Source organism: Tupaia chinensis, unplaced genomic scaffold (genome assembly GCF_000334495.1).
Source record: "Tupaia chinensis unplaced genomic scaffold, TupChi_1.0 Scaffold000057_1, whole genome shotgun sequence".
Taxonomy (NCBI): Eukaryota; Metazoa; Chordata; class Mammalia; order Scandentia; family Tupaiidae; genus Tupaia; species Tupaia belangeri.
The window spans coordinates 5,229,818-5,242,954 of record NW_006159515.1 but is presented as its reverse complement, the minus strand read 5'-3'; the positions used below and the strand labels follow the sequence as shown (position 1 = coordinate 5,242,954).

The following is a 13,137-nucleotide window of genomic DNA, read 5'->3' as shown; positions in this document are numbered from 1 at the left end:
CGGGGGCTGCCGGCGTCGTCTCCTCCGCGGTGGCCTCGGCTGTGGCTCCTGTCGCTGCTCCTGCTGGGGGCGGCCCCGGGCCCGCGCCGGGGCGGCGCTTTCTACCTGCCCGGCCTGGCGCCCGTCAACTTCTGCGAAGATGAGAAAAAGAGCGATGAGTGCAAGGTGGGTGAGGCTTGGCGGGGCCCCGGGTGCACTGTCGGAAGGGGAAGTCGCCCCTGTCCAGGAGTGTTGGGGTCCCCCGGGCGAGCGAAGGGAAGGGGGCGTAGCACTGGGTTGGGTCGAGTTTCCCCAGATGCTCCGGGGATCGGCCGGGTGGGGTTGCAGGCTCCGGAACCACCATTGCAGGGGAGGTTCCGAGGGCTCGGTGGGCCTCGAACCAGCCTCCCATCTTGCGGGCCGAGGAGCAGGGGCAGCCGGATTCGGTTTTCCTGGAACTGGGACTGTGGTGGAGCGCCCTCTGAGTTGCGCTTCACGCCCTAGAGCCTTGGAGCTGCATGCACGCAGGCCCGCGGGCGTTCCACGAGTGAATGTTCGCTCACAACCCAATGTCACACATGCCGAGGAAGTGGGCGACCAGGTGCCTCCTTGCTTCCTGTTTCATTGTGCTTTCCTGGAACTCCTGGTCGGTTGTGAGAGGTCCTTCTTTGTAGGACTTTGGTATCCACGCAGTAACATCGCCGGGAGCAGTTGGTTCCTTTCTTGTGGACTCTTAACACGCAGAACCGCGGAAACTGCATAAATAAAGAATTGCTGTAATGATCGTGACAATTTCTGCCTTTTAAGGGTAAACACATTTTTAATGCACATAAAGTATGTAAGAGCCCACTGTTTAGTTTCATTGAGATTGTATTAAATACCCCAAAAAAGCTGTGTATGGGAGAAGCTGGTGTTCTCCTAGGGCAAGTCCTGAAAACTTTGATCTCTTGGGACGTTGGCCCTCGGGTTTCTAGCTGAACTGCCAGTAGAAGGGATGGAAGGTTATTCCATGTAGGACATGCTAATATATGGATACAGTTATGTCATAAGTTGTTTGAAACTTACATTGGGGGAGGAGGATCTCTTAGAAACCACTAATAATTTTAACAATTCCAATCATCGTTCAGCAAATTTGACAATCTATGAATAGGTTTATTTACTAAGTGTGATTTTTTTTTTCTTTAAGGCTGGTATTTATTTTGTTACTGCTAGTTTTACGGAGCTGTGAGTTTTGAGATTATTTTAAGGCATTGGAAAAGCTATGAAATTTTTTCACAGCACTTTGCAGTATTGTTTAGGTTTGTCAGCTGTCCCAAATGACAGGTTGATGACATCTATTCAAAAACGTTTGTCTGTAAAAGTGTCTAAGGATCTTTAAAGTTGACTCTGGTCAACAGTTAACACCGCCAATACCCGGCAGTACAAGATTTCAACTCTTTCTGAGGATTCTGACCGTGAGAATATAGTGCTTCTAAATGGAAGCACACTGGTTTTTCCATTAAATATTTTAGTAAAAAGTCTTTAAAACCTAGAATTTGATCTTTAAATTTAACTTTAACAGCAGTTGTGTATTGTATTTCTAGTGCCTCAAAGATGAAAAGTATATTCCCAGCTCTTTTTTAGAAGTATCACAGTAAGGGACATAAACTTATGACTAGGTTATGGAAATCTGATATGTTATAAAAGCTGTAGGTCTAAGTGCTCTAAAAAACAAATGAGATCTGTGGATTGGAGTCTTTGGGGAAGGCTATGGGAAGGAAGTGACATTTGAGATGGCCTTTAGAATATGAATATGAATGTAATCACAGGTGGTTTACCAGTTAGATTTTTGTTTGCTCAGAAGGTCCTTTGTAAGTGGCTGCTTTCTAGTTATTTTTGGGGGGAGGGGAGAGAGTTCTTTTGGATTTTTAGTTTTCATAGGTATAGGAATAAAATGGGCCAGGCAGATTATTGTTCCAGAATGTTCAGGGCTTCATCTCTCACAACTCTTAGAAGAACAGGAAGAAAGACCCGGGGTGACAGAGTAGAAACATATCTGGACACACTTGGGAGAGATTGTGGGTTCACATCTGGGACTCCCTGAAGGTACGCAGCACACATGTGCCCACGATCCCAGCAGAGAGATGGGGGTGGGGGTGGGGGGGTGCATTACCCTCTTTTTTTTTTTTGGAGAGGTTTTCACTATAGGGTGTGTGCACTCGCCAGACAGACAGAGAGAGACATAGAGACAGAAAGTGAGAAATCACCCCCCAAGGGAGATGGTCACGCCGCGATTCCTTCTCCTCCGTTCTCCTCTCAGGATCTTGGACATGCACACACACGCGCCCGGTGTGAGTTTTAAGCCACCGGGTCCAGGATGCGAACCTCGGTCGACTACATGGGTGTCCAGCAACATAGCCATTATGCCAACTGCTGGTTCCCATGCATTCCCCTCTTGAGGGATGCCTGTCTTTTTCCCTTTCTTTTTCTCTCTCATGGGAGAATTAAATAAACTTTTTTTAAAGAACAAGAAGAAGATGTGCTTTTGCACTTTGTCCCTACAGTGTGACTAGCTGGTATAGAGAATTTGAAGTTAACTTTTTTTTTTAAGTTTACTTGTTTTTTCCAAGGGCAGAGCAGTACTCCCAGTAGGACCTTCATGCCGTGATCCACCCCCATCCTGTCTTGTTGGATCACAGCCACGTGTATGGATCGGACAGGCTCAGGAAGGTCCCAGGTCAAGAGCCTAGGACCACTCCCATGTATTGCCACGGCGTCGCCACCTGACCCCTGAAATAGACTTCAGTGTTTCATCCCTGCCTCTCACAGGAGACGCTGTAAATAACAGTAAATGGTTAAAATTGTTTTCTTCAATTGGTGTATCAACAAAAATTTATTCTCATCCATCTTGAGTTTGTTGAGCACAGCCAAATTTAGAAAAGCGGAATCTTCTTTTTAAAATTAGAAGTAGGGGGCCAGCAGGTGGCATAATGGTTAAAGCACTGGAATCCCACACGGCTGACTGGTTTGAGGTCTGGACTTGGCGACTTAAAACTCACACAGGACATGTGTGTGTGCATGCGCAGAATCCCAAGAGAAGACTAGAGAAGGGGTAACTTCCCACTCTCCCTCTCGGCGGCCTGCTTTCTTATTCTCCCCCCCCCCCTCATTCTGTCCCTCTCTGGTCAAATTAAAATACATCAATAAAATAAATAAAGTCCAGTAAGATCTTTTTTTTTTTTTTTAAAAAAAGGCTTATCTCTAACATAAGTGTATTGCATAGTCTATACATGTACTGTATGTAGTATATAGTTTTTTCATGTACTGCATTTAGCTTGCTGTGTGTATTGACAGACAGAAGAATCTTGAAGATTTGGGCTTTTTCTACCCTTGAAATTATGTTATGTTTAATTTGCTAGCAGAGAGACCGGAGTTTAGTGAACATGATGTTCTATTCTGTATTGCTCCAGCTTCTGATGTATTGTCTTAGTTTTTTTTTTTTTTATTTACAATGTGCATACATTATACTGTTGTTATGTGTGTTACAGTGTGTGTATTTGAATATTGATACAGTGCATATTCTTAGTGCTTTTTATATACTGCATGTATTTCATTCTGTTCTTAGGCTGTGGTTTACCTAAACACCTCTTTTTTTTTTTTGGTAGGGCATTTAAATTGGTTCCAATTATTCTCTATTAGAAATAGCTCTACTAGAGTGTCTTTAGCAGGAATTATTTGCATGCTGCCAAATATGAAATTAACTAGGTCAAAGGCAAAAGCATTTTTATAGCTCTATTTAATATTGCCAGATTTATCTCAAGAAAGATAGATTTGATTTATAGTGCCCTTAGCTAAATGATTCCTTGCATCTCTACAGTATTTTAATTTTTATTCATCAATTTAATGGCTATAAGGTGGTACCTAAAATTGGTGAAGGAACCTTGTGTTAATATGATGGGTACTCCACCCTCATCTCTTATTCTCTCTGGTTCGAAGCTCATTAAGATGGTGCTGTCTGCCTTGGCCAGTTGGAATACGGAGTCATCCAAATCACCCATCACATGAGGCCTCTTACACAGCATAGGATTTATTTTTACTTATTTATTTTTGAGAGATTTTTGCTCTAGGGCATGTGTGCTTGCTGGAGAGACAGAGACCCAGAAAGTGAGAAATCACCCCCAGAGGAGATGACCATGCCACAATACCGTCTCCATTCTCTTCTTAGGAGTTTGGGCACACACGCACACATGCCCGTCGTGCGTTTCAAGCCAGGTCGAAGGCGTGGGAGTCCAGAGCTTTAACCATTACATTACCTCCTGGTCCCCCATTTACTTAAATTTGCCGGAGGGTTGAGGCATGCTTGCCAGGATGGGGGTTGAGAGGTGGAGATGAGAAAGCACCACCCCCACACACACCCCTGCCCCTGGGTGATGGTCAGGCTGCAGTCTCCCCCCATTTTCCCCTCCTTTTGAGATTTTGCATGCATGCCTGGCCTGTTTTCAAGCCTCAGTCTGGACTCTAACCAGGCAGTCAGCCCTGTAGGATCCAGCCACTTCAATCCCTATGCCTCTGGCTGGCCCAACATAGGTTTTAGTTTTGTGTTATTTTGTCTCTTATTTTTTGGTCACAAGGCATGTGGGGACCCCAGAGACAGACAGAGCAAGAGAGAGAGAGAAAGTGATAAAGCCCCCAGGGGAGTGGTCGGACTGCAGTCCTGTCTTCTCCATTCCTCTCTCAAAATTTCCAGCAGGCAAGCAAACAGTCCTCATGTGGGGGACTGGAACTGCCCAATCGGCCGTGTGGATCTAGCCGTCTTACCACAGCTCTCCTGTAGTGGGTCTCTCTCTCTCTCTCGCTCTCTAAGAGCTTTCGCTATAGGGCACTTATGCTTGCAGAAAGGAGACAGAGAGAGAGTGAGAAATTATTCCCTGGGGGAATGGCCACACTGCAATCCCATCTCCTGTTGAGATTTTGGGCACACATATGCACCTGCATTATTTTCAAGCCACCAGGTCCAGGACTTGAACCATGATTGACTATGTGGGAATCCAGTGCCTTAACCACCATGCCAGCTGCTGGCCCCCATCATAGGTTTTAAAGTGGCATTAAACCTACCAGGACCTTGTCCACTGCAGCCATGTTCATCTGGGAAGACGCATAGCTGCAGGCGGATGCAGCCGTGGGGGCAGTTATTGCTGCAGGTCCACGGACTCACAGTGCACGTCAAGGCCTCGCTATCACGTTGTAGCGGACGGAGACCTAAATATTTTTTATACATTTCTTTCCTTGTTATAAAGAATCTGGGCTTTCTGAGATCTTTTCTTTTATGTACTTTATTTTGTTTTTTGAAATAAAGGATCAAGCTACAGTTTCTATCTTCTAGGATCTGCTCTGCTTTCTTAAAACGAAGGGACAGTATGCGACTGCAGCAGGTGGAATAAAGCCCTGATAAGAACCGAATAGATGGTCACAGGGTAAAGTGTGCAGTTCTCACTTAGTCTGGACTTGACTGCTGTCCGCAGCTGCAGTTCTCACTTCGTCGGTGAACATTTGACTACTGCAGTTCGCTGCCTGTGCCGCTCCGTCCTGACTGTGCCGTTCTGATGGCTACCAGTCGAGATTAACGAGTCCTTCCCGTTTGCTGCTTTAGCAATCAATTAATGGCTTGTCAACACAGGTTCAGACCTGAGAGCTAAAAGTAGCATTACGCCTCAAAGCGTTTGCCGCTTTTTTACTGTTTGATGTGTAGGTCTTGTTCATAGATGGAAGATGATCTTTCCAGTGCTATAAAGAAAAATAACCAAATATACCTCTTAGTGGCTAAAAAAGAGAATGTGTAAGTGAAGTAGTTTAACAACTTTTGGATGAAAAACAAACTCACTCAGAGTCACGTTTAACTTTCCTTTCTTGGTAATTATTATTATAGCTTTTTATAATTATGTCTGTCATTCTGGTAGCAGTTTCCCTTCACTGTGGAATCAGTCAAATTGTTCCTCTGAACAGACGGAATAAATGCATATATGCCTGTGTTAATTTGACCAGAGAAGTAAGTCGAAGATTTTGAAGTATTTAAAGAAAAATATATAATTTATGTTTACTTAGTGATATTAGTGATATGTGTGTGTGTGATATATATATATATATATATCACTGTATAATTTTTTTAAGAGTGATTTTTGCTATAGGACCTGTGCACTTTCTAGAGAGACAGAGACAGAAAGGGAGAAATCACTCCCCAGGAGGGATGGCTATTCCTTTCTCTTCCATTTTCTTCTCAGGATCTCAGGCGCACATTCAACACATGTCTTGCCTGAGTCTTTTAAGTCACTTCAATATCTGATCATTCTTAGGTGCTCAGTAAATACTTTGACCAAATTAGGTCTGAGGAGAGGCACGTGAGAGGAGGGGGAGAGAAGAAGGATAGCTTTGTGGAGGAACTGACATTGAAAATGGATCATTTTTTTTCTTTTAAAATTATTTATTATTATTATTATTTTGAAGTTTTGCTATAGGGCTGTGTGCTTACCAGAGAGAGAGAGAGAGAGAGAGAGAAAGTGAGAAAGTAAGGCAGTAAGCCACCAGGTCTGGGACTTGAACTTGGTTGGCTAGGTGGGAGTCCAGTGCCTTATCCATTGGCAACCTACTGGCCCTGAAAATGGGTAACTTTTTGGAAGGTGTTTGCCATACTAGGTTAAGTGGAACTTTATTTATTTATTTATTTATTTATTTTTCTGGAATATGTGCTTTGACTCAGCTTCTGGAAACTAATCTGAAAACTGACTTTGAAAAGAATCATTTTGGCCATGACAAATATACATTCCCATGATTGTTCTTCTTCCCTGTGAAAAAGTATGAGAAGCTGAGTTAGAAAATTTGCCTTTCAGAAATTAAATTTTTGAATAAAATTATTTTTTAAGGGGCAGCGGTGTGTTAGTTTTGAGCGCTAGACTCCCATGTGACCAACCATGGTTCAAGTCGTGGACCTGACGGCTTGCTTTCTCACATTCCTTCTCTCTCTCACTCTGTCCTTCTCTGCTCAAATTAAAATAAATAAGTGAAGTTATATAAAATAATCCTTTTTTTTTTGAGAGGTTTTTACGATAGCGCGCGTGCGCTCGCCAGACAGAGAGAGAGACATAGAGACAGAAAGCGAGAAATCACCCCCCCCAGTGGGGGATGGCCATGCCGCAATCCCTTCTCCTCTGTTCTGCACCTCTCGGGATCTTGGGCATGCACGCACATGCGCCCGGTGAGAGTTTTAAGCCACCAGGTCCAGGACGCAAACCGCGGTCGACTACATGGGAGTCCAGCGACATAGCCATTATGCTAACTGCTGGTCCCAATAAAATAATTCTTTAAAAAATGTATTTTTTAAAACTGTGATTGTTTATCTTATGGCATCTAAGAGTGAGAAGCAGGGGAGGGGAGAAAGGTCAATATGAATAAAACAGTGTCCTCTGCCTTTGGCTCTCTGTAGAGGGAAGCCCCTCCAAAGGGTACACTTGAACATCCAAAACATAACTGCAGACAGGGGTTCCAACCTCTGCCCTGCAGCCTCCCCCTGCCCTGCGTACATGCACGCACGTACACACAGGTTCTACAAAGACTGCCCTGAGCTCTTGTCATCCTTAGAACCCAGTTCCTCAAGTCCTTCTTCCTCATTTTTTCTTGCAGTTTTCTGTCACTAACAAGTCTCTCAGTAAGTTTTGTAGTTAATTGTTGCTACTTTATATATGTGTTCAGCAAGGTCTTTTTCCATGGCCATTAAAATGAACTATCAGTGAATGGCTTTGGAAAGAATTTGTAAAATACTTCTTTCAGGCCAGCAGGTAGCTGGGGATCTGTATCCCACATGGTCTATGGCGTGGTTTGAGTCCTGGACCTGGAGACTTGAAAAATTCACCAGGCACATGTGTGTGCATGTCTAAAATCCCAAAAGAAGAGATAGAGGAAGAGGGATGATGACATGGCCATCTCCCACAGTGAGTGCTTTTTCATCACCACGCCCCCATGAGCACGTGTCCTCTGACAGATTAAATATGTGTCATTTTTGCCTGTTTGCTCATTCTTACCTTTCAGACTATGTATTGCCCTTTGCTAATAATAATGATAAAGACTATGTCTTGTGTGGTTTATGTGTGCCAGGTGTCGAGTACCTCAGTTAATCTTCATAAGGAGCCTGTGAATTTTAGAGGGGGACGTGGAAGCACAGTACGATTTAGCACACGTGGGTGAGTAGTGAGTAGTGGGGCCAGTGCATACAGGAGCCACAGCCTGGCGCGTCATCACGTGGGGTGCTGCCGTCTTCCACTCCTCAGCTCCTGCCTTGACTGTCTCCTCCTGGGGAACCCTGACTTGTAATCCTCATTTCCCAGTTAAGGCTCTGTACCTGTAAGTACTTGTGAAGTAGTCGGGGTTTATGGGTTTTTTCCTTTCTTAGATACCGTCTAAAGCTGACTTTTGATTTTTTGGTACGGTGAGGGGAGAACCCTGGTTATCCAGATCAACTTCTAGACGTTGTTGGTCATGTAACTCTGAGCTCATGGACATTTGTTTGCGAGTTCCAGCATCCCTGTTGGGATTTTTTCGCGTATGAGTTAAGACTATCTTTCTGCAGAATTTTCCCATCCTGGACTTCCCTAACACTAAACAGTTGAAACTCCTTTAGCTTTCCTTTGTTATGTCTGTGCTTCATATCACAACCCTTTGGTGACTAGTTATTTGCTTTTCGATCTTTATAGCAAATTGCATTTCTTCCCTTGAAAATCCAGGTGTAGCTGTAGGGTGGAACAAATGTGGTCCAGTCAGATAAGGTGAGAGAAAACCGGAAGCAGAGAACAAGGAAACGGGGGAAATGCTGTCCCGTGGCATGCCCCAGGTGCCCTACAGCAATAAGAGACTCATTTGATCACAGCTGGGGTCAGATGTGGAATGGGCAGATTACAACTAGAAATAAAAGTTGTGTATTTAGGAAAACGGTGTAGGAGGGACACCCTAGAACTCCAAGTGAAATAAAACCACTTCTGTAAAAGATGTCTTACTGCTATCAGTTATTAATGTTTGCTGTGCTGTTTCATCTCTGTGATTTAGGATCCGTAGCTTCCTTAAAATGTCTAATACTGTTCAAACTTTCCGTGCTTGTAGTCACCTAGGTGGGGACAGTTTGAAAGTAGGAATGGAAGCAGGTAACCTTTTGTGCTCTTCCTTGTCATGTCTGTGATAATTTAGAGTTGTTTGTCTCTATTTAAGGCGACTTTCCAGAAGGAGATGACTTAATTAATTTCTGGATGGGGAATAAAGATGATGTTTAGGGTGGAAAATTATCTTAAAGTAAGTCAGTTGAAATACTGCCTTCTTATAGCACTTGCTTTTCTTTTCTTTTTTTTTTTTTAAAGATAAACATATTTATTTTATTTTTCAGTTTTTTGCCATAGAGTGCATGGGCTTACCAGAGAGAGAATCGCGGAGGTACAGGGGGCCGATGGCCATACTGCAGTCCCTTCTCCTCCGTCTTGCTCTTGGGATTTGAGCACACACACACGTACACCCGATCTCATTTTCAAGGTGCCGGCTCCCGGAATCAGATCACGCAGTCAGCCATGTGAGTTCCAGCACCTTAACCAGCACACCACCTGCTGGCCCCAGCGCTTCCTCCTTTTCTTACGAGGTTTTTGCCATAGGGCATGTGTACTCACCAGAGAGAGAGACGGTGAGAGGGAAAGTGAGAAATCAGCCCCTGGGGGGATAGCCATGACACAATCCCTTCTCTTCCATTCTCCTTCTAGGATGTGCCGCTCCCGACACCTGGCCCGCCATGATTTCTCATGGGTCTCGAACTTTCCAGATCTGAGACTCAAACCGCAGTCGGCCATGTCAAAGTCCAGTGATGGAGCCACTGTGTCTGCTGGCCCTAGCACTTGCTTTTAATGGTCTCGAACTTTCCAGATCTGAGACTCAAACTGCAGTCGGCCATGTCAAAGTCCAGTGAAAACACTGTGTCTGCTGGCCCCAGCACTTGCTTTTAAGGATAAGAAAACAAAATCCCATAGAGAGTAGGTACTCCCAACATATAAACAGCTTGATCACTTTTTTCTTTTACTTTCTGGCATTGTATGTCTTAACCCTCCATTTGAATTATAAATTGCCTGAAGGCATATGTTCATGATTTTGTATTCTTTTACTCACATGTTTAGGATAAGACAGTGTGGCATACAGGACGTGTGCTGGCTGAGTGAGTTTCATGGTCTTTAGGATTTGTGGGTGTAGATCTTCAGTTTCACATTTATTACAGATTCTACCATTTTGTTCCTCTTTTTTTTTTTTTTTTTTTTCTTTCTCCAGATTAAGAAATTGACTTCTTAGGGCCAGCAGGCAGCATGGTGGTTAAGGGGTTAGACTCTTACGTGGCCAACCATGATTCAAGTCCTGGAGGCTTACTTTCTCACTTTCTCTCCCTTATCTCTCTTTCTCTGATGTAGGCATGTGCCCTGTAACAAATTAAAATAATAATGATGATGATAAATAAAATAAATTTAAAAAATGAAATGACTCTTTTTTTTTTTTTTATAGTAATGATACCAAACTGTTTTTTTTTTTTTTTTGGAGAGAGATTTTTGCTCTAGGGTGTGTGTACTTGCCAGAGAAACAGAGAGACAGAAAGCGAGAAATCACGCCCTGTGGGGGGTGGCCACCCCGTAGTCTCTTCTTCTCTATTCTCCTCTTGGGATCTCGGGCACCCACCTACATGCGCCCAGTTTGAGTTTGAAGCCTCGAGGTCCAGAACTCAAACCACGGTTGACTGTATGGGAGTCCAGCGACGTAACCATTACGCTATCTGCTGGTCCCACAAAATTCACTTCTTTAGAGGCCACTGTTTCTGCTTCTAAGACATCTTTCCGCCCTAAACTTAATTTTCTTTCTTTCTTTCTTTCTTTCTTTCTTTCTTTCTTTCTTTCTTTCTTTCTTTCTTTCAAATATGTCAGAGGGTGAGAGTGCTCACTGGAGAGAGAGATGGTATGTACGTGAGTGAAAGAGAGAAAGAGGACCCCTGCCCGTGCCCAGCCCCTCATGGGAAATGGGCACACCACAATTCCTTCTCCATTTCTCCCTCCTTTTGCCCACGTGGTATCCAGCTGCCTTAATTGCCATGCCACCTACTGGCCCAGCTTCTCTCTTTTATCTTTATTTATTTATTTATTAATTTTAAATTTTGCCGGAGTGTCTGGAGATCATGCAAAAGAAAGGAAAATCTAGAATGCACCCCTTATGGGGCATGGCCGCATGACAATCCCTTGTCCTTCACCACTTCCTCCTTTTAGGATTTTGGGCATGCGGCACCCCACCTCCCCCCATGTGTTTTTCAAACTGCTGGGTCCAGGTCTCCAACCATGTGGCTGCCATGTGAAATACAGCTACCTTAACCACCAGGCCACAAACCGGCTCTGTCTTTCTTACTGTGTTCATGTTTTTTTTTGTTTTACACTAAGACTAAGGTCTTCTCAACTTTAAAGCTCTTTCTTTTTCCAACTTTTAATTGTGACATTTTTCAAAAATCAAAAACTTAGAATGATATAATGATCGCCTTTTACACAGCCCACCTAGAATCAACAGCTTGCTGTGGTATGGGACCAGCAGTTAGCGTAATGGCTATGTTGCTGGACTCCCATGTAGTCAACCGCGGTTCGCGTCCCGGACCTGGTGGCTTAAAACTCAGCTGTTTATATTTTCCCCATATATTTTATTTATGCATGCTGTTATGCTTGTAGCATATTTCAACACGATTCACTTGAAGCCCTTTTTTAAACCTCATAAACTCTCTAGAAGTTTCTCTTTCCATGTTTTTAGTATTTGCTCTACTGCCACATTTGGTTCTCATTCATTTTTTATTTTATTTTGGGTGTTTGCCACAGGACATGTGCCAGAGAAAGACAGAGACAGAGAGAAGGAATGTACAAAATCCCCTCGGGGGTTGGCCACTCCACAGTCCCTTCTCCTCCGTTCTGCTCTCAGGATTTGGGGCAAACATGGAGTGATTTTCAAGCCGACTGGTCTGGGGCTCAAACCGTGTGGGATCCACCTGCCTTAACCTCCATGCCACCTACTGGCTCCAGGAAGATACCATTCTTAAAATGCTTTTAGATGTCCTTACCTTGCTATAAGTAGTTGCAAATATAGCACGTTTACAACATCTATTGTACGTGGAGGGATTAAAGCCGTCTTAATTTTAATTTACTTTATGTTCCTTATGATGTTTTCAATAAGATAATAATTATTCTTAAATTTTCAGACTTTTCCCAATTTAAAGAAGGAAGATTGAGTGAAAGAGCTGTGAAAATAGCCAGGATGAACTGCACGCCCAGTGTGCTTGGTGACTTCACCAGAGTAGAGACTGGTCCCTGATTGCTGGTGGTATCTGTGATAACCTAACCTCCCCTAAAGTGTGGAAAAGTGTCAGAAGAGGTAAAAGGGAGGAAAAGTTGAAGGAATTAAAGCCAGAGACATCTCAAGTTACAGTAGCAACGTTGTGTTCACTCACCTTTTTTGTTTCTGTAGTCCTTTTTTTAATAGGATGCATGCACTTGCCAGAGAGAGAGAAAGAAAGTGAGAAATCACCCCCCTGAGGGGGTGGCCACACCATAATCCCTTCTCCTCCACTCTCCTCTCTGGACTTTGGGCATGCATACACATGAGCTGGAGTGATTTTCAAGCTGCCTGGGACTTGAACGATGAGGTCAGCCATGTGAGATCCAGTGCCTTAACCTCCATGCCACCTGCTGGCCCCTTTGTAGCCCATTTTTAAAACTTGTTCCGTCTTCTTAGAGTAGAGAGAATAACCCCTAGCCCATAGAGTTATTGTGAGACTTGGGCTTCATTATTTTCTCTTCCCTAGGCAGTAGCCAAGCTGAGAGGAGTCGGCGTGAACAGTAGCTCAGAAGGCTTGCTGTGGTATGGGACCAGCAGATAGCGTAATGGCTATGTCGCTGGGCTCCCATGTAGTTAACCACGGTTCGCGTCCCGGACCCGGTGGCTTAAAACTCATGCCGGGCGAATTTGCATGCGTGCCCAGGATCCTGAGAGGAGAATGGAGGAGAAGGGATTGTGGCGTGGACATCCCCCCTGGGGGGTGATTTCTCTCTTTCTTTCTGTCTGTCTCTGTCTGTCTGGCGAGCGCATGCGCAA

At 44.1% G+C, this 13,137-nt stretch overlaps 1 protein-coding gene across 1 annotated transcript in view; it reads left to right on the top strand.

The window, feature by feature from the left end:
- The window catches only part of TM9SF2 (transmembrane 9 superfamily member 2), a 69,338-nt gene that overhangs the window by 214 nt on the left and 55,987 nt on the right, over positions 1–13,137 (top strand). The window contains exon 2 of the mRNA XM_027776252.1: positions 3–165. Coding sequence (XP_027632053.1) covers positions 3–165 — 163 coding nt within the window. The remainder of the gene's footprint in view (positions 1–2; positions 166–13,137) is intronic.